The 21952-nt window shown below is 38.6% G+C and overlaps 1 protein-coding gene across 1 annotated transcript in view; it reads left to right on the forward strand.

The window, feature by feature from the left end:
* Positions 1-631: 631 nt before the first annotated feature.
* Positions 632-21952, forward strand: part of LOC131403208 (band 4.1-like protein 3) — a 51111-nt gene continuing 29790 nt past the window's right edge. Inside the window, exons 1-8 of the mRNA XM_058537506.1 lie at positions 632-732; positions 1800-1842; positions 7421-7496; positions 9366-9584; positions 9946-10033; positions 15428-15580; positions 19005-19102; positions 19810-19985. Of these exons, the coding sequence (XP_058393489.1) occupies positions 9950-10033; positions 15428-15580; positions 19005-19102; positions 19810-19985 (511 nt within the window). The 5' untranslated portion in view covers positions 632-732; positions 1800-1842; positions 7421-7496; positions 9366-9584; positions 9946-9949. The remainder of the gene's footprint in view (positions 733-1799; positions 1843-7420; positions 7497-9365; positions 9585-9945; positions 10034-15427; positions 15581-19004; positions 19103-19809; positions 19986-21952) is intronic.

The raw sequence follows: 21952 nt of genomic DNA on the forward strand, positions 1-21952 counted from the left end.
TAGCACATACATCTATAACTTATATTTATAAATGACAACTAAAATCTTTAAACTTAATGAACATTTTCTTATGTTTAATAGAAAGGATTTTCTCTAAAAGAAATTAAGAGAAGTTTGAACACTGTAATACAAAACTAAAATTTGTGGCAAAAATAAAAAATAAACTGATGTAGTTAGTTTAACAGGCTTTAGAAAGTGATCCATAGCTAGAATTTCTAGGTAAGGATTGGTATAGTAAGTTTTAAGGGATGGTCTAAGACAAGGAATAGGATTAATTCTTCACAGGTTCAGAATCTGATAATGTGGGGAATTTAGTTTGGGCATTCTGAAACGTGGTTTGTGTTGGTCCTTTATAATATTCCTTTCACTATCAGGATATTTATATTGCACAAGATATTTGAGGCTTCCAAGCACCATATCATTTCCCTAGCTACTTTTGTAGGTTTAGGTCCATTTTATTGAGCTTTTTCACTAGTTAAAAAGGAGATGGCGAAGTGTTCACACTTGATCACCGCTTACTGAACAGTTACAGCAAGCAATGTTTTAAATTCTACCCATTTTTGTTTATGGTAATTGATTGAACTTTTTTGTGTGTGTTAACTTGCTTTTCTGTTTTGTTTTCCATAGAAACGCTCCAGAGGCCAAGTGCTGTTTGATAAAGTATGTGAACATCTGAACTTGCTAGAAAAAGACTACTTTGGGCTTACGTATCGAGATGCTGAAAACCAGAAGGTGAGTGATTAAAAACAATACAAAATATTATGCTATAAACTACTCATTACTGCAAGAAGGTGAACTAAAACTGGTAAATGATTTTATCCACCTCCCCTCATGCTCCACATTTACTACTTTGAGTCTCTAAGTGCTGTTATTCACCTTATCTCTTCATGAAGGAAATTATTGACAGCTTCCTTTAATCTTGAATATTCTGCAAACAGCAAGTCAGTGTTTCTGTTTTGCATGCTGGAGTTATTTATGGTTCCAGAAAAGCATTTTATATGGTGCTTTTTGGGGATGTATATTTTCGTAGATTTGAGCTAATAAAAATCAACTACATTGATAGTTATATAGAAAACATGTTCACTGGGTGCTGTCCTATTCTTACTTCATCTTATGAGGTCTCTTCAGGGCTTTACCTCACTAATCCCCACAACTACCTGAGAAATAAGAAAGAAGAAGTTGTTGCCATTGTATTGGTGCTGGAAACTGAGTCACAGAAATTTTGCTAATAGATGTTACTTGTTTTGGTGTTGTGCCATGAATCATACTTATTATCTACTGAATTCACTGGACAATGTCTAACTTCATTGTTAAACATCTGAGTGTTCTGAGAAGAAAATCATAAATCTCAAACAAGTGTTCATTTGTTAGGAAAGTTTTCTAAGTAGATGCCTAAGACTCTGTAATTAGAAAGTCACTGTGTGGGACTGGATGGCTAGGACATCAGTGTGTCAAATTATTTGTATCTTTAGTTTATTCTAGTAACTTGTTTGAACATAGAATCCACTAGTTTTTCCTCCTCTGTTTCTGTGCTAGCTTGAATCCTTGAAGGCAATGGTTGTCAAAGAAAAGAATTTTGTCAAGCATCAATTGTGCACATACGCATTTTCTCCTTAGACCAGAGTCGGGGCCCTCGTGGGACCTGGTGAAGGGCCACCAGCTGTGCGGGAAGGACCCAGCTTGGAAGGCCTTCCAGAGCCACTCACTCTCAAATATAATAGTGTGCATCTCTGCCTGATCAACACTAAGTCATTTTTATTCTTCTCTGATTCAAATTGAAACTATCATTTCCCTTTCAGAATTGGTTGGACCCTGCTAAGGAAATTAAAAAACAGATTCGAAGTAAGTCCTTTTGGATTATTATGTGTGGAGGTGTGAAGATTTTCAGAGGGTAGAGTTCTCTGAATTGGTAGCCCATACCCCCATGGCGAGTGTGAGTACAGTGTTTTGAAAGTCAGATTAAGATCTCCGATTCTCTCTATGGTGGGTTGGTCTGGCTCAGATCCCCATTTTTAACATCACAATTCAGGAACAAAATGACTGTGACATTTGACTTTTCCCTTGCCTGCACACAGATGTGAAATATGACTTCATCAAGGGATGCTGTAGTTGGTGATTAATCATTTAAAAGTTCCAAACTTAATTATTAATGTTGTATTAAGCCTAACTGCCATGAAAGTATAAAACTCAAGCTAAAAGTAATAGTCATTTAATAGTTTAGAAATGGAATAACCACTCAGACTGAAGTGTGCTGTCCAGTGGCAACCTCTTTTCTTGGTCCCTAAAGGCAAGTTAAGAAATGCATATTTCCTAATGGACAAAATAATGGCATGAGCAACTCACAAAATTGAAATACAAGCAGCTAATAAGTACTAGACAAGGTGCTAAATCTTACTAACAATTACATGCAAATTAAAATGAGACATTTCTCACCTAGCAAAGATTTTAAAAGTTTAATAATGCCCTGCAAACATTCAAAAGGTCAGATTAAGAAAGATTTGAAAAGTTTAATAGGGCTGGCTCCATGGCTTAGCGGTTAAGTGCGCGTGCTCCGCTACTGGCGGCCCGGGTTCAGATCCCGGGTGCGCACTGACGCACCGCTTCTCCGACCGTGCTGAGGCCGCATCCCACATACAGCAACTAGAAGGATGTGCAACTATGACGTACAACTATCTACTGGGGCTTTGGGGGAGAAAAAAGGAGGAGGATTGGCAATAGATGTTAGCTCAGAGCCGGCCTTCCTCAGCAAAACAGAGGAGAATTGGCATGGATGTTAGCTCAGGGCTGATCTTCCTCACAAAAAAATTAAAAAAAAAAAAAAAAGAAAAGAAAAAGTTTAATAATACCCCACACTGGCAGTTATGTACACAATTGGTAGAAGTATAAATTGGTACAACCCTTGAAGAAGACACTTGGTGTCAGTATTTATTAAAATTTAAAATGTGCTTATTCTTTGACCCCTAATTTTACTTGCAGAAGTTTATCCAGTGTTTGTATAAGAGAAGAAAATGTGCATATGTGTACCTGTATGAAAGTTCATTATAATACTGTTTGCAATAGCAGAAAACTAGAAGCAACTGAAATATCTATTTATAAAGAAATGATTAAATCAATCATGGACTAGCCATACCTTGAAATACTAGGCAGCTATTAAATAGAAGGAGATAGAATAAATATGTCTTAGCTCTCATTAGTAAGACAAACAAATCATATTGGTTTTAAAGTTATGCATATATAGGTGTGTGGAAAAATTTTGGCAGAGCACAAAAGATATAAATAGCAAATACTTGAAAAAGTGGCACTGCAGTGTAGGGGGTTGAGAGAGAGAAATTTTTTTAGTTTTTACTTTCAGCCCTTTCTGGAGCTCTTTCTTTTACCATAAACATGGATAATCTTTATAATTTTGACTAAATAGTTTTTTAAAGCAATTCATTTTTCATCAATAAAATCTAGATTAATTTTCCCGAACAACTAATTCTAGTTAAAGAATAAATTTAAGACCAGTTTATTAATAAGAACATCATTTCCATTAAAGTTTTCAGCAGTTTACTATTAAAAGAGAGAGCAGATCTTTCTAGTGCCTTTGAATGTGCTGCGATATCTCAAGACCCCAGGTACTAATAAGGGAAATTAGTAGTGAGCAGTTTGAAATGGTTTAATGCTAAATAATATCCCAAAAAAAGAAAAAAGGTCACTATACTTCTAGATATTAGAGAGTCTGCTGATTATTCATACAACTAAAACATCTTTACCATGTTTTTGAGAGAAATTTGGTGTATTCACTAACCAGAAACTTGATAATGAAGTAGTTTGATAGAAATAAGTTGGGATTGAAGTCAGGGACAGCCACGGTTATGATAAGGAGGTGAAAACTCTCCCTCCTTTTGTTCCAGAGAGTTCTAATACAAGGTGTAAGATGATGAGTATGTTCTGAGAATCTGTTTATGGAGTTATTAAAAGCAGATATGCTGAATATATATCCTAACATTTTGTGTGCATAAAGTTCTCTGTATTCAGCTAATTAACAAAATACTGTTTTGTACTTGGGTAATTTATAATTGAAAAGCACTTTGAAAATATATTAAATGTTCAAGGATAAGTCATAATACTGTTACGAGAAAGGCTGTATAGACAGTCAATTTTCTTTTCTATTGTTAATGGAATTCTTTTTTTCCTAAACTTCCCATTTATCCTGTCTCCTACCTTCCTAAGAGAAGAATGCTCAGGGGACAATGAGAACATGAGATGTGAAGGATATTTTCATCATGTTGATTGGCGATGTTTTGACTACAACATAAAGAAAACTGAGTGACAATCTTTCAGATAAAGGAGGAAACAAGGAAAATTAGTATTTTTTTAATGAAATTTGATATTTTTATCTGTATTCCTTATTGTTTCCCATGCACCAAAATGCCCACAAAATTTACCTTCTGCCACGGCAAAGAAGTATTACCATATCTAGTGTAATTATTGTACCATCACCTCTTCGTCCTAAATATAAACAATAAAAGGATGTTTCCATCCTTTTTATGCTGTAGGTCCATCATGTGTCTCTAGAATGAGATCTTCAAGAGCATGACAATCAAGCTGATAAAGATCTTAAGTCACAAATTTATGAGAAACAGAAAATTCTGAAACTGAAGAGTTTGTTCTTATGAAAAAATTCTAATTCTAGTCATCTTTTATGCATATCAGATCTTAAAATTTCTAAATATTCTATATTTTGTGATATAAATGTAGTATATTTATAGTATAGTAATTTCATGACATAAAGTATGTGATATAAAATAATTTTATGCTATAAATGCAGTATATTTAGAAATTTTAAGATTTGGCAGACGAAGAAGAATAAAATTAGAATTTTTTCATAAGAATGAGTTCTCTTCAGTTTCACAATTTTCTATTTATCATAAATTTGTGATTTAAAATTCTATATCAACATTATAGGAATATCATTTTAAGGCATTCAAGCTGTTTCATTTCCTCTTTATAACCAGGGCTATCATCTGAGCAGATACAGGCTTGCAAGCCCATTCACTGCATAATCACATCCTCCTGGTTGATTTGTTTCTACCATATTCTTTACAGGGATATGTATTTGACCTTTAATCTGCCTCTCTCATTAATTTCAAGCTTTATGCCTTATTTAACTGGATTTTTTTTCTTGATTAGGGTATAGATTATAGTTTCCTTAAACTTTCCCACTGTTTCAAAATAATGTCCTGCAAAACCTTGTGGTTGTTTGAGTTATAACTTTAGGAAAGTAGATTTCTTAGGATTAGTGATTTTCAAAGTGTGGTCTCCAAGCCTACTTACGTTAGAACCACAAGGGGATTTATTAAAACCACAAGTTCCTGGCCCATATTCCAAATCTCTGGGATAAAAATCTCTGGGTAGAGCTTTTAACAAGCACCTCAGATGCTTCCTAGGCCCATTATAGTTTGAAACTCACTTTCCTGGAATGAGAATTTTTGCATTGAAAAATCTTTCTTACACTTTTAATACTTCTTAGTTTCCAACTTAGAACCTTTACCGTGAATTTATTATGAGATTGTTTAATTACATTGATAAACTAGTCATTGGATTCAAGGCATACTTTAAAGTGGATAAAAATTATAAAAGAGCAGTAAATCCATTTCCCGTAACTAATCCATTAGTTTTAATTCCAGTTGCTTGGGGGAAAGCCAGCTCTCATTGATGAACCTCACCACTGGCAAGCATTGAAGGGGGATCCATTTTAGCAGAAAGTGCATAGGAGTCAACAGGAAAGGAAAACCAAATCAGACTCTTTTTAGAATAACAAAAGGACTTTTTTTGAGAACAGTGGGGAAAATAATCACTAGAAATATATTTGATTGAAAGATATTTTATGGCTTATAATTCTTAAAGCCCATGGTCAGTAATATTTTCTGAGTGGTTTAAAAGTTGTATTAAGTACCCAGTAATACCTGGTCCTCTGCCAAGTCCGTTATAAGGCACCTCAGCTAGTGTCTCTGCCGTGGGGAACCTCAAGTGTAATATGAAGGGGGTGTCAAGAATAAATTAGAATTAATAAATGGACTGTGCCATCTATGACAGAAGTATAGAGAGCCTGTGCAGCTAAGTATGTGCCACATATGCAAGAGAATAATGCAAGGAAAGGACTTAAAATACTGTCCCTTTTTTCTGAATGTTTGGGAAGGGGTCAGGGATAAAAGGGAGTTTCCAGAAGTCTTTAATGGGGAGTGTTTGGAAGTCTTAGGAGATATATGAAGCTTGAGAGCTGGACTATGAGGTCACAGAATCACAGAGTGAAAGGAAGACCATGGCTGTGACGAGTGGCATAGATGACAGGCTTCCAGGACAGAAGCCAGGGAGAGTAGGGGGACGTTTCCAGTGGCCCATTCAGAATACAAGCAGGCCTACTCTGTGGCCCTTCACTGTGGCTATTGGATGGAGGGAACAAGTATACACTGTCCCAGAGAAGGGACACATGGTCCTCAGTAAATTACTGCATTGGAAGGCCAGAAGGAAAGCACAAGATGAATACAAATTAAAGGAGGGGTTGTGTCGAGAAAGAGTAAATGTAGAAAAGAAGAAAAGTTTGTTTTTTCATGTTTATAATGATAAACCATACATGATTATGGATAGTATTAATAAAATGGAGAGCTTAATAAGGCTTCAAGTGTATGTGTGGACAGTCAGAGTAGGTGCCTGGGAGTTGACCTCAGGCTGACTCTGCTGGAACGGCCGTAAGGAGGTGCCACAGGATGGAGAATGGCAGTGTGTACAGAGGACCCGTCCTCGTGATGGGCTGATAAGGAGGTGTGGATTTGATAAAGCACAGTAAATACATTCAGGTATCTCTTTAATCAGAAATTTCCCCAAGTAAGAAAAGAATTTTCAGCCCATAGAGCAGCTCACTTCTTATTCACTACAACAGACCTTTCCTATAAAATAAACATGTCTGAACAGTCCCTTGACGTGTGTTGTGATGGGATTCGACTGTACCAACAAAGCAGAAAGGACGAGGGGGACGGGACTGTGTCTGTGATGCTGGTGTGTGAGCTGTCCAGGACTTCACAGCAGGAGACCCAGTTGCCGCCAGACTTGTCCAATGGAGGGCTGATCGATTGGGGAGTACATTGAGTGTCGTTCACTTGTTTCCCCTCTTTCGAAGGCTTACCTTTGTCTCTGAGAAAGAGAGGAAGTTTAGTCAATTCCCTTGCTAGTTAGAAGCTCCAGTAAAGTATTTGATTGGGGAGAAGTTTCAGCTTCTCTGTGGATTGCATTTAATGGAGGCTTCCCTGTTTTCCTTTAATGATCAAAAGTTGCCTGGGTGTTAGGACTTGGAATTAAGGCAGTTCTAGCTATCGATTAGAATAGTAAGTATCAAGGGATTTTCTGAGACGTTATTCTAATTTTTCTCTCATCTCTGCAGATGGTGCTTGGCACTTTTCATTTAATGTGAAATTTTACCCACCAGACCCCGCCCAGCTCTCTGAAGATATCACCAGGTATTTGAAAGCTGGCTGTGAAAAAGGCAGGCATTTGGGAGAGTTGTGCTTCTCTTAAGTTCTCCAGAGAAGAGCTATTTACGTCTGGTAACCTTATGGTCATCCACACTGAGATGGCACACAAAAAGCTGCTGAATGCGAGCAAACATCTGATGAGAAGATTTGCTAGATCATCTCTGTTCACAGTTGCATCTTTGGTGCTCAGCTAATACTTCCCTCTCCCTGACCCTGGTGGGAAACACGCAGGACTGAGATGCTGTCACTCACCGGCCACAGCCACATTGGGTGGAATCCAGCCTTAAATGATATAGCCGTTCTTAGTGCTCCTGCTTTAAAACTTAGAGTGAAAATGTGTCTTTGGTTGCTTATACGTTTTATATCACCAATCTGACACATGACAGCTGTTTAAAAAAATCACATACACGTCCATGTGCACAGACAGATACACGTAAACACATATCCATGTAAGAGTTTGCTTTCCATGCCCTATGTGGATTAATTGATGTTTGGGAAAGAAGACATTAAGAAGGGAATCTAACATAAGGATGTTCTAGCATGGTGGCTGAACTTTGAGTGTGAGAAGGATCTCTTTATGCAGCCATCGTGGGTTTGATATGTGTCGTCCAGGCTTCTCTGCATTCTGCTCTGGAACCCCTGACTCTGACTGTGTTTCGTAGTAAGTTTATAGCCAATCAGAGTGATATTGTGCAGTGTGTAAGCCTCACATCCTTCTTGGGGGGCTTTTCAGAAAAAGTTTCAGTCACTTGCTATGATTAAAAATAATTTCACCAGGCATATTAGGAGAAGGGTAAAAACTAGTTCCAGAGAATTTCTTTTATATTTGCATTAACTGAAACAAAATTTATAATTTCTTACTTCAAGACACTGTTTAGTAGTTCTGAAGAACTGTTTAATCATGGCTAATTTATGGTTATAGAGCCTGTGTATACCTGGATTTGACCTTCAGTGCATGGTTCCTTTCAATCTATTTGTGTAATGTTTGTACAACCTGTGAAATGTATAGAAATTTTTGTATCTGAATTACATGGAGTTTGATTGTATCATCAGCTTAAAATCATATTTGGGGGGGACCTTAAGACTTTATTGTAGCCCTCAGCTTCAACAGGTTAACAATTCATCTCTTATATGACAGCTACGAGGTGTATGTTGTTACTATACCCATATACACTGGGCTGTGAAAGGCGTTGTTAAAGCTCATCAGTGTTAACACTTACCTTGGAGTCTTCTGTAGTAATTCTTCAAAGTTAGTCTTCATGTCAGTTGGATTGTAAGAAGTTATCTAAATAAAACAATGAGAACTTGAAACAGAAGTTATCCATGATTATAGAGACCTTCTCGTCGGGCGTACAGGGACCTGAGAGCAGAGTTAACGATGGCGCAGCTCTTCCGTTACCTGACGTTTGTCCTGGTCATATGGCTGAACCTTTAATCTAGATATCCTTACAGCCAGTTGGGACCTAATAATTATATTTAAGAGCACTATGTTTATGTTATAATTCCCCCGACCAGAGATTTTAGGGAGTGTGTTGGGGACTGTTCATTTGACTTCAAACATTATTTTAAAAGATGGTAGAGGAATATGTCTTTAGAATTCTTTTACTCTGTGCTTTATTAATAAAACCCTATTTTAGAATGAACATTGAGTTGTTTCTAGATGCTCTTAAGTATTGTATTTTGTAGCCAAGTATTTTCTTCTTATATCTAGATCAAAGTATAGATGCAAGAAAATTTGTCCTAGTGAGATTATTTGACAGGGAAAAATTGCATACAACACTATTGGTACTGAGTGGTCTCCTTTTCATGTATCCTAATGCCGGCTTTTTGCTTTGTCCTTTTGACTCCTGGAAGGTACTACCTCTGCTTACAGTTGCGAGATGACATTGTGTCTGGAAGGCTGCCCTGCTCCTTTGTCACCCTGGCACTGCTGGGCTCCTACACTGTCCAGTCAGAACTTGGAGACTATGACCCAGATGAATGTGGGAATGATTACATTAGTGAGTTCCGCTTTGCACCAAACCACACTAAAGAGCTGGAAGATAAAGTGATTGAACTGCACAAGAGCCACAGGTTAGTGGCAAACACCCTGGGAGCATTCCATTTAAGTTGTGCCTGAATGAGTGAGCATCCCTTATACTACCCACTTTCCCCAGGATTAATTTCAGCACATTGTGGATGGGACTTGAGCAGAGTGGGGCTCGGTACTTGGTACCATTCTGGGATAGTTACATTCTCACTGAGAAAGTCTATTTATGATGTTCTCTTTAAAAGCCATTTTCCTTTTTACTTCTTTCCCCTCCTCAGAGCACAAATCTGCTGGTGCCTCTCTGGGGGCTTGCTTAGTAGATAGCAAGGAAGCTAAGTGGGAAATATCACAGCCCCGCCAGGCAGAAGCAAAGCAGCATTGTAATACTTTTCTTTTCCTTATCAGAGGAATGACACCAGCAGAAGCAGAGATGCATTTCTTGGAAAATGCCAAAAAACTATCCATGTATGGGGTAGATTTACATCATGCCAAGGTATGCATTTTTTAAACTCCAAACTGTCTATTTAATTTTCTTTAATTCAGTGTTGTTATTGTTATAAGCTGGTGCTTTTTGCTTCAGTTCGTGTAAATGAAAACTTGGGAGATTCAAGTTTGTTTGCCTTTTAAGGCCTGCTCAGTGATGGAACAGGTTTAGCTCTCTGATATTCTTTTGAGGGGTTCGCTCTGCTTGGCTCAGACTCACGCTGCTCCTGGCCTCAGCCAACTGAAAGCCCACAGTAGGCAAAGCCACCAATTGCCTGTTGATTCAGTTAGAGATTTGTCTTCACACAGCGAGCTCTCAGCCCACTCCACCTTCCCCGTCACGGCTGTATCTCCCACTTTGTGCCGACATGTGTCCTTTGCTCCTGCCAGTCCCTGTCCCAGCCTTCTCCCTGAATATCTCCATCTTTGACCTGCTCCTTCCTGTCTGCCTGTCTAAACTTGGCTGATTGTTCAAGACCCAAGTGTCACGTCTGTTATGTACCAAGAACTGTTTATGCCCCTGCTCTGACACCCACCAGGGACTCAGTATATTCATGTTAAATGTAAATAATTCTTTCTCTAAAGTTTGGGTACTCTGACAAATAATCAGCACTTTGAAATAAGGTTATTATTTTGAAGTTCAACTAAAATTAACCACCCAGTCTGAGGATTTCTTCCCTATAGGTAATTGGTAAAATGTTAAAGCTATATGTTGGCTATAGAGTTTTGAGAAGAAAGAAGTTGGAATTGGACTGTGGGAAGATTGAGGTTGTGAGGATACATAGAGCAGCTTTTACTCCACGTCCTACTTTTTCCAGAATCTCTGTATTTTTCAGCAGTGAGAGAATGAGCATGTGGACTGTGAGTCTGTTACTTGAACAGCTGTGGATAAAAGTACTGTGGGAGCACAGACAAGCTTTTATGCAAACTGTTACCATCAAAACATACGATATTTGTTAGGATCTTAGGGATGGATTCTGGTACTTCAGCAGCGTTAAAAAGATCAGTGTTTGAAGTTCGAGGGCAGTTTATTCTGTTTTGTGCTGACGAGGTAACGGGGCTCCTCTGTGGGAATATGCATTTTACGTCCAACAGAGCAGTTACCAGTTTCACAGTCTGGGACTCGCAAGAATGTGCAGTTAACAGGCTTCCAGGCAAGTGAGTATCTTACACAGTCAAGTTTGGGTCCAGGAAATGAAGAGAGTTTCAGCTGGCTCTATTCAAGCAAACCTCTCTCCACTCTGAGGCCCCAGGGGTAGGAAATCTGTGATCTGTAGGTTCTGTTGATGCTGCATGTGGAGCTGCTCCCTGGTCGGCATTAATCCACAGTGAATTTGGGTAAGACAGTGGTGGTCATCAAACAGATGCATGTCTGATTGGTTATGTCTGTGGACCATTTTCTACCTCACACAGGATGAGTACTGCCTGAGCACTAGCAGCGTCTCTGGGACTTGGCTGGGCTCATCCCAGAGGGTGCTGCTACACTAAATGACAAGCTCTGTGACATTTGTGTGTAATTAGAATAGCAGGTGTAGCTCTATTTGCTTGCCAATTCATTATTATGTTTTTTCACTTATTTTGCACTTAGATAACAAAGATGTTTCATATTTTATGTCAGGTATAAGACAGGATGAGGATTTTAAAAGAACATGAGGACACACACTAAGATTGTTTTTTCTCTTGGAGTTTGTCCCTGGGTGGCCAGAAAATAAAGAAACGAGAAGAAAATGAAGGCAGCCTGAAAATTTGAGTGACTCAAAAGCCTTTTTTTTTTTTTTTGTGAGGAAGATCAGCCCTGAGCTAACATCCGTGCTAATCCTCCTCTTTTTTTGCTGAGGAAGACCGGCTCTGAGCTAACATCTATTGTCAATCCTCCTCCTTTTTTTTTCCCCCCCAGAGCCCCAGTAGATAGTTGTATGTCATAGTCGCACATCCTTCTAGTTGCTGTATGTGGGACGCGGCCTCAGCATGGCCGGAGAAGCGGTGCGTTGGTGGGCGCCCGGGATCCGAACCCAGGCCGCCAGTAGCAGAGCGTGCACACTTAACCACTAAGCCACCGGGCCGGCCCTCAAAAGCTATTTTTGAGTTACATTACTCATGATGATTCACTGACTGCCCAGGAAAAATAAGTAAATAAGAGATTAGGACGTACATTTAGGGAAGTGCAACTCAGGATGTGTCAGTGTTCCTATCAGTAAAAATAAAATCACTTAACATAGCTATAGCTACTGAATTAAAATAGCTGCTTTTTCATTCATTAATATGATTTGAATTATGCCAATTAAAAAAGATAGAATTAAGAAAATGCAAATGCAGCTTGTTATAGGAGTTCATCTGAATATTCAAGTATAACAAATGATTTGGTTATGGACTCCATTTTCTCATGCAGCCGCACTCCATCATTTCAAGAAGGAAATTGACTGAATTAAATTAGAGCTGATTTCCAGTTATAAATGAGATGCTTCTCTTCTATTGATGACATGAAAGGCCCTGAGCATTTGGACCCATTTAGAAATTCTGAATTGTAACCTTGGATTCCAAATCTGTATAAAGAATAAATAGTCGTATTAGATGATGGTCTCTTGTTTTGGAAAACCTATTCTAAATGCTTGAAGACCGTCTCTGCTTATCATTTAACGTCAGTCTGAATAGGTTGTATCAGGGTCATTTATTTCATATAAGTTTCAAAAATGTAGATATAAATCCATCTCGGATATCCCATGGACCAAGTGATACTGAAGGATGGCAAAATTTAAACAGTGATTTTAAATTAAGGGAATAGTATACTTGTTTATTTTAATCGTGATAGACTGAGACCATCCAGGTGTTCCTTCAGTACTCCATGCTAAAGGGAGCATTAAATGTGTTTGTTGACAGGGAAACACACGTCCCCCAGAAAAACTGCTGTGTAGCTTTCAATACAAAACATTTATCAAACTAACCTTAATACTGTGGGCCACGACAGAAAATTTGGTATCAAAAGCATCATTTCTCTGTTGCTGTGCAATTAATGAAATGGAGGTGTTCATCCAACTTAAAACCCCACTTATTCCTGACATTTTCTTTCTTCATCTGCCTTTTCTTTCAACAAACTTGTAACAGCTTAACACACGCTGGGTAGGCACTGTGCTGACCCTGGGGTTACAGAGGTTAACAGAGCTCCTGCCTTCCACCAGCTGACAGTCTCGAGGAGGAGAGGGAGGAGTGGGAGTCTGTGGCAGCACCGTCTGCTCGGGTCGTGCCAAAGATGATGGGATGAGGTAGGGACACAGAAAAGTGTATGTCAGACAGGAAGGCGGGGATCTAAGGAGCCTTCCTGATCTTCCCCATGAAGGGAGTCTGTTTTCTTAGGATTCAGACACATGGGTGATTTAAAAATAGAGAAAATAATGAAAAAGGTTTTAAATGTCCTTTTCTCTCTTTAGGTCAAAGGCATATTTCCTAAACTTATGTTCTTTATTTATCAAAAAGAAAGTGAATCAAAGAGCAGTTATTCAAACAGTCCTCCTCCTGCCTGCATATCTGCTTATGGTATGAGGTGGTCACCTCTGAGCGGTTGTGCGAGCAGATTGGCTGGTTCTAAAGGATCAATAATGCCAGCTACTTGTCAGCATCAGGCTATAGCTCTTTAAATTCCCCTTGCAAATTAAAGCCCTTGATAAGTGTGGGCACTTTCTCCTCTTTGAGTTTTCTTCAAATTTTACTATGTTGTAAAATCCTGCCATCAAATATTTCCACTCCTATAATTTCAAATTTAATGGAGTGATGCTTTACCAAGGTAAAATATTTCATTTTAAACTAATTAGTTTGCATTTGTAAACTTATATTTCCCAGAGATAGACCAAAATATTTATTTTTGATTCTGGAAATGTTCATCTTGTGCCTTGCACTGGCAGGATTTAGGAAGTTAGTTCCCACCATATGCATGAGTCGGAATCTGCTGTTTGGATTCTTCCATTTTGCCCCCTCTCTCTGCTGGTGCTGCACACTGACTCACAGCCAGGACAGCCCTGCGGATGAACGTGGTGGGGGGCCTCAGCTTCGCCTCCGTGTGCCCCCTGCTTCCAAGAACCAGGAAGACGAGGGGGTGGAGACTGTGCCTCACACACGGTCCTGCCTTCTGTCCTTGGTTTTTACTCCACTCAGGGCCACTACAGACGTTCATTTTACCCGAACGCAACATTGAGGGGGCATAGACTGCACATTGTAGGTCTCCTAAGCTTTTTGTAACGTCTCTTATGACCTAGGGACCTCTGGGCGTCATGCGTCCCTAGGAAATGACCTAAAGATGAAATGTGCAAAGAGCAAAAACTGGTGCAAATATAGCATGATCCCACTTTTGATCAAAAAGACTAAACCCTACACATGTATAAAATGTCTTTGTAGTTGTGTGTGACCCATATTGTGCAGTGGTTACCACTGGGCAGTGTGCCACTGGGCCTTTTGGGGAAGTACGTTTATACTTTAAAAACAACTATTTAGGGCCGGCCCCGTGGCTTAGCGGTTGGGTGCACGCGCTCCGCTGCTGGCGGCCTGGGTTCGGGTCCCAGGCACGCACCGACTCACTGCTTCTCCGGCCATGCTGAGGCCGCGTCCCACATACAGCAACTAGAAGGATGTGCAACTATGACATACAACTATCTACTGGGGCTTTGGGGAAAAAAAACGAGGAGGATTAGCAATAGATGTTAGCTCAGAGCCGGTCTTCCTCAGCAAAAAGAGGAGGGGCTGATCTTCCTCACAGAAAAAAAAAAAAAGACATTTAAAAACAACTATTTATATTTATATTTAAATTTTATTCTGACAATAATAGTATAGAGAAAAGATCAAGGCTTATTTTCAAGTAACAAACCCCAAAACACTTGTAGGAAAGGACAGGGCCCCTCTGTTAGTATACGTATTAGTTAAGAGTGCTGCCTTGGGAACCAGGCTGCCCACAGTCAACTAGGACAGACACTTAACCTCTCCCTGCCTCAGTTTCATCATCTGTAAAATGGGAATAATAATAGCAACTATCTCAAAATATCCTAGTGAAAAGTAAAAGAGTTAATATAAGTAAAGTGCAGAGCAGTGCCTGGCACTCAATAAACGAGAACTGTGCTGTTAACACAGCCTCATCTGGGTGGCCTTCTCCATGTGCAGTGTTGACATCGTATGTCTGCAATACCTGAGTGGGCAGATCTTACTCTAACAAATCATCATAGTGATAAGTGTCGTCATTCGAAGGCTATTATTTAGTGGTAATGTTTAAAAATGGCTTTGGTATTTTTCATGTTGAAATTAGAGCTACAGGTAGTCAATTATAGGCTCTGTCATGGGGGCTTAAACGTCATACCCAGCTCTTGGTGGAAACAAGTGAGATAGGTACAGGTCTTCACTGTTGTTTTCTGCTGCTATTTTCCAGGATTCTGAAGGAGTAGAAATTATGCTAGGAGTTTGCGCAAGTGGTCTCTTGATATATCGTGACCGACTACGAATAAACAGATTTGCCTGGCCTAAGGTTCTAAAAATTTCATACAAACGGAACAACTTTTACATTAAGATCCGGCCGGGAGAGGTAAGTAGACCTAAATTTGCATGTGCATTGGGAAGAAAGGTACCAGACAGGAAACAAGCATTTAAATTGTCTGCTCACAAGTTCTGAATGGTAAGTTATGTCTAGATGCCTAAGAGAATTTATTGTAGGTTTGTCCAATAAACAGTAATAAATAAAATGTTCTCTTTTTTTATTATTTTATTCCAATTTTTCCCACTATGTACATTAATTGAAAGGTCTTTTTCAAATACATTTTAATGTAAAATCCAGATTCATGAATAATATTTTGTATATATCAAGCTGTGGTATAAAGGAAACTCTTAGTCATTAAACCTCTTTGTGACTAAAGAATCGATTTTTTCCCAACTGTCCTGTTTTTAGGTCTCCATGTTCTCTCTTTGCCCTCAGAGTCTGATAGCATCCTAAAGTGAATAGCTTAGAGAGAGTGTGCATCAAGTTACAAGAAAGATCAGACTCAGGGACACTGAGTGTAAATTATGTAAATGTATTTCCACATTCTTTTTTTAATCAGAGAGGCTAAGGAAAGAATCATAATCGTTAACTAATCCTTATTCCTTGGGTAATAGCATCCATGATCAGCTTATATTTATATCCTTCTTAGTGCTTCGTACATAATAGGTAGTAAATATCTGCTATTATCTGCTTAATAGATAATTAATGAATACTTGCAAATTTTAATTAGTATGGTTAATATAATGGAGGCAGTCAAAGCTCTAAGATTGCAGCTCATTTATTTTCTCTGAACATTTTCTGGTACAATGTAGAATTATCTCTTATCTTCAAAATCAACCTCTCCACTGGTGGAAAATGCAATTAAAATATTAGACTGTAAGGCAAGCAGTCATGTTTAGTGTAAATATAAAATCATACTTGTCTATGAAAACTGAAATAATTCATAAATTTTTCATGTAAATACCTGAAATTGCAGTAATTTTTTAATATTTCCTACAGGTTACATGTTAAACTTATAAGCAATATATATTCATTTGGATTCATTAAACATTTATGAAGTGAGCATCCATTTATTGTCAGGCACCACACTGGCACTGGAAATAGAAAGATCAATATTTCCTTGTTCTGTCCTTAAGTGACTTTCTGTTTAGCAGAGAAACAGACTCATGCACTTTAAGAGTTATAACATCATGATACAAATGTGATGATATTCCACAGACATGGAATGAGCATAGTTATGAGAGAAGGGAATGTTGGAGAAATGCATCGGGAGACAATAGTGAGCCATGGAAGCTTTTAAATTAGGACGTGACAACTAAATGAATATTTTGGAATGATGAGTTTCTTAATAAAATTCAGCTGCTTAGTGATGTGATGTGATAAGATCTAAACTAGGGCAGAGGCTGTGGGACTAGAACAGAGGGGGCAAATTAAGATTTCAGAGGCAGACAATAGGTCCTGGAGACAGGGTGGGGAAGGATCAAAAGAGGAAAGAGCCCAGGATAATCAGAGGTTTTCAGTTTGCATGAGAGAAGTTGATGGAGATGATATTATTAAACATGAGAGAAAGTGGGGGAGAGTTGCAGAAGAAAATACTGAAAGTCCTTTGGGACAGATTTTCAGAGGGTGATTCTTGCATAGTAATAAATATAAGACTTGAACAGAGTCATCCACTATATACATTTTATTCAAGGCCTTAGGCATGGAATAAATTTCCCAAAGAACAAAGGAAGTTAGAGAAAGAAAGAGTCTCTAAAATAAAAACTCCAGGTAACACCCCTTTTTGAGGGAGAGGTAGGCGGAAGAGGAACATAGGGAGATTAAGAAAAACACCCAGAGAAAGAAAAGAAGGGACAAAAGCAGTCAAGGATGACGAAGACATGAGCATCAGGGGCTGTGGTTAACCAGCACTGCCAAAGGCTGCAGAGACCGCACTGGGAATGAGAACTGACAGTGCGTCGGCTTTGACAGTTTGCTCACGTTGTGACATGAGCAGTTAGGAAGGTGGGAGCACCTGCCAGGTTGCAGTGAGTCAAGGAGTGAAGTAGCTAGGGCTTCTCCTTAGCGGTATTCAGCAGTGAGGAGGGAGAGGGTTCTGGTGCAGGCAGAAGCAGGCTCAAAGAAAATTTTTTCCCTTTTTTTACGATCATATTTATAGGCTGAGAAGAGTGAGTGAGAAGAAATTATTGGTGGCACAAAGGCTCTGAGGAGGTTGAAAGACATGGATACAAAGCAGAGGAAGATAAACATTCCAAACATGCATGGGTCTCTGTCATCCTTGTGCTAAGGAGGATAGCAGTAAGAGAATCTTCCCAGCTTCTTGCAGCAGAGCCAGTTGACTCCTCTTTAAAACCCCTGGCCTTAGCGTAGTGTGTAGGACATAGTAGATGCAGCATGAATCAATGGAGGATGGTTCAGTCAAGATCCATTGTAGTCTGGCTTGTTGATTGACTTGGTCCTTTGGACAGTGGTGATTTGTATGACCACCACTGCACGTGAATATCAGAGTGAGTAAGAAATTGGGAAAGCCAATTGCAGTTAGAGCAACCTGTGATATATTTCCCAGTTCCACTCAACAAACAAGAACAGAGGTCAAGCATAATTATATCTCATATTCCATGCATAGGACCCCTCCTTTTAGTTCTTTGCCACATAAATTACTTTTGCTATTGATTATATCAGTAGTCTGGTTGTTTTGTGCTCCTTTGGAAAGCCTTTATTGTTTAAGATGCTTGCCCTCTGGTGGCCTGCTGCATACTGTCTTCAGAAAATAAAAAATTATTGAGTATCTGCAATAATAATATTAAAATATTACTCAGGAAATCAGGTATTTCACCTTGAAAAATAAAATGACTGATAGCATATCATCTGAACTACACGTGCTGAAAAATATGAAAATGTGTTTTCCCAATCTCTGATCTTACATCAAGAAATGTTAACATTTAACATGATAATCCATATTAGAGTGCACGAATAAAACCAGCAATATCTGTACCAAGTCATCAAACACGTGGGAGGTATGCATGTTTCCTGACTGGATGCTAGGAGAAAATGTCATCCTGAGAGTGCTGTAGACTATAAACCTTTTGTTCATTTCTGTGTATTCCAGTTGAAATCATGATGTCATGGAGAGTCCATGAAAATAAGGCTTAAAAATGAGAAATTGGTTTCTGGAAGGAATCCAAATATCTTCCTTATTTGCATTTAGTTTTCGTAAGATCCATACTTCTACATAAAACATTTACTACATATATAATGCAGTTATCTATACCTGCAGCATTTTAAGGAGAGAAATATAAGGAGGGTTTTTTTGATGAATGAATGTATGTAGCATGAATTCTGCATATAGCAATTGATTTAGTGAGTAAAGAAAAAATTTGTGTGTGGTATTATGATTTTGTAAATTATTTGCTTTTGTGTTATTTCTAATTCCAAACTTGATTTTATTCTTCAATATGTTTTTTAAATTTAGTTTGAGCAATTTGAAAGCACCATTGGGTTTAAGCTGCCAAACCATCGAGCTGCCAAGCGTTTATGGAAAGTATGTGTTGAACACCATACATTTTTCAGGTAGGTAAAAATCATTTTGTTCTTTCCTAAGGAAGAATTAGAGTGGTTGGAATCACTTATACTGGAAAAGGTTATCGGGAAGAAGAATGTAGAGGCATATCCTTTCTATTCTTTCAAGTTTACTATCACCAGATTTCTTGACAAGAAATCCTAAAAGAATTTCTGACTAAATTTGAAGGATTTTCCTTAATTTGTCTTATACTTATCTGCGCCATCTCCCCTTTCTTTATTATCTTTAGTGTCTTTTCATTATTTTTACAGGATGTCCACTTTAAATGTCCCATCTGTTCCTTACTATTTCAGTAATTTCTCCATACCCTAGACTCCTTTGCTCACATACAGTACCAGAGCCATCAGATTTGTGTCTACAAAATAACAAACTATCATGGTTCTTCTTCACTAACATCACCTAATTAATTGCTCTTTAGGTTTGTAAAACCATAGGCTCTCCAGTTGCGTGGGATGTTAAAGTCGTCTTGGGCAACCCAACTCCCGTTTTGCCTGTAGCGACTCTACAGCATCCCTAGTTGATATGTACTGTGTGAAGTGATTTATTTTTCCTTATAAAATCCGATTCATTTAATTGCAGTCTGGGTGTTAAACCTTTAGCACGCATGCACTTTCCCTTTCAGAACAGAGTAAAAAGTTAAGAGCATTCTTAATATATGACTTAATCTTTCTGGTGTTTTTTCCTTTACTATCTTTAGACTGTTGTTACCAGAAGCACCTCCAAAGAAATTCCTTACCTTGGGTTCCAAGTTTCGTTACAGTGGCAGAACACAAGCCCAAACAAGAAGAGCCAGTGCGTTGATAGATCGTCCAGCGCCTTACTTTGAACGCTCGTCCAGCAAACGTTACACCATGTCTCGAAGCCTGGATGGAGGTAGGCATCGCTTACTGGCCCTTAATAATCTCCGGTGGCTACCTGACAGTATGAAACCGTCCTGAGCTCTCGATAAACACAGATCCTCTTGTATAGTATGAAATGAAAAGCATTTGTTGGTCTGTGGCTGAATGGCAAGTTTTAACTGCCCACCGTCAAAAAATAAGTGCCTGTGTGAGTCTAAAGTCTGTTACTAGTAGACTGATATAAAATTACATAAAAGAGCAGTACTTAGGGAATGAAGAGTGTAGCTTTTGTAAGTCAGCACCCTGAATTTGAAGAAAGATGCTCTCATTCTGAGTAGTCACATACTTTATAAGTAATTTAGTTCTTTTTCCATTGCATTCTAAATGATTATCAGGTTTGTTTGAGATGATTTGTTTCAGACAGAAAACTGCAAGTTAAATTCTCTGTTTCTAAAAAATTTTTATGAACAAAATGTGACTTATTAGTCAGTGAATAATAGCTGATAGAAAGAATGACATTTAAATAACAGAGAAAAGGGCTCTAAGTGAAATCTTCCTGGTTAGTGTTAATTACTATACCAGATGGCCTGGGAGAGCATTGCTATGTAATGTTCTCTGCTTTTATCAAATGTGTGAGTAAAACAGGGAGAGAATCACTTAAACAGCATTTTTAAGGAATGACGTAATAGTGAGTTCTGATTTGTGTCAAGTTTTGTACGGCTGTCTATAGTTACGTGCGGCTGTGCTTTCTGCTGTAAGACGTGACAGCTGTGGTAACACCTAACGCAGAGGCTGAGCCAGGGCCAAGCCTCTGTCTTCTAATTCGGGGCACCTGGAGATGAGCTTTTTGTAGGAGACCTATTCTGTGCACATAAAAAGAGTTAGAAGTTTCTAACATGTGTGTACGATTTTAATAATAAGGAAAAACATAAATAAAAATAAAGTTACAAGTGCCTGGGATCACCTTCCTCCTTGCCTTTTCTGCCACTGCTTGCTGCAGAGTCTCGGTCCCCCTGTGCCTGTTCACCATCCCCCAGTGTAGTTGGTGGGGCGACGTTCTCCCTGAATCCCCTGATTTAAAAGACTATTTTCCTAAAGGGATACTTCCTAAACAGTTTATAGAAGAAGTCAAAATTGTGTCATTAGTGCTATATCACGTATGTTACTAGTGAAGTGGAAAGAACGCTTACCTCATGTAGAAAATTCCAGACTGAAGTCCAGGCCCTCTGTCTGTCTAGTGGTTGGTGAATGATCTGAACTCTCCAGGTCTCCATTTGAGTCATCATCTGTAAATGGGAGTCAGGCCACTTCTGACAGGGTTCTTGGGAAGAGTGGACAAGACATAAGTGAAAGCACTCTTGTTATAGATGTAATTATAATTATCTCAATAATTACATTGATAATTACCGTTTAGGCTTTTGTGAGCTGGCCTAGGAGTTAATTACCATTCTATATCTTCTAAGAGTTTCCTGTTTTCAGAATATCTAACTTAGAGCCAGACTTTTGGAGTAAAATGTTTATTAGGACTGTTTCGAGTTGAATTAGGTTTGAAATATCCATGTTAAAATTCAAGCTTTTCCTTCGGTGCTATTTCGTATACTCTTCTTTCTCCTTAGAGAATCTCTTTAAACTATCTGTGTATCCTGTGAGCCAGTATTGGAGGGACTTTTGTAGGATCACACCTTTTCTCCCAGAATATCATCCACTTTGTTCAGTGATTTGTATCCAAGGGAATACATTTGTTGTTAATGTTGTTTTCCTCATGACATTTTGTGTCATGATGGTTGCTGAGAAGACAGAAGACAGTTGTGAAATCAGTGTACTAATATCATGCTGTCTCTTCCTCCCTGCCCAAAAGTGATGTTAGTATGTGTTGTCTCACACTCTGGGGTCCTGCCAGTTCTAGTATGTTTTGTGTGCTGCTCAGCGGGGCCACGGCTGCATGCTGGAATAGAAACTGCTTTTTGCAAGGTTGCATCTTATGTAGAACAGCCTAATTGA

The sequence above is a fragment of the Diceros bicornis genome, unplaced genomic scaffold (genome assembly GCF_020826845.1).
Source record: "Diceros bicornis minor isolate mBicDic1 unplaced genomic scaffold, mDicBic1.mat.cur scaffold_561_ctg1, whole genome shotgun sequence".
NCBI classification, from domain to species: domain Eukaryota; kingdom Metazoa; phylum Chordata; class Mammalia; order Perissodactyla; family Rhinocerotidae; genus Diceros; species Diceros bicornis.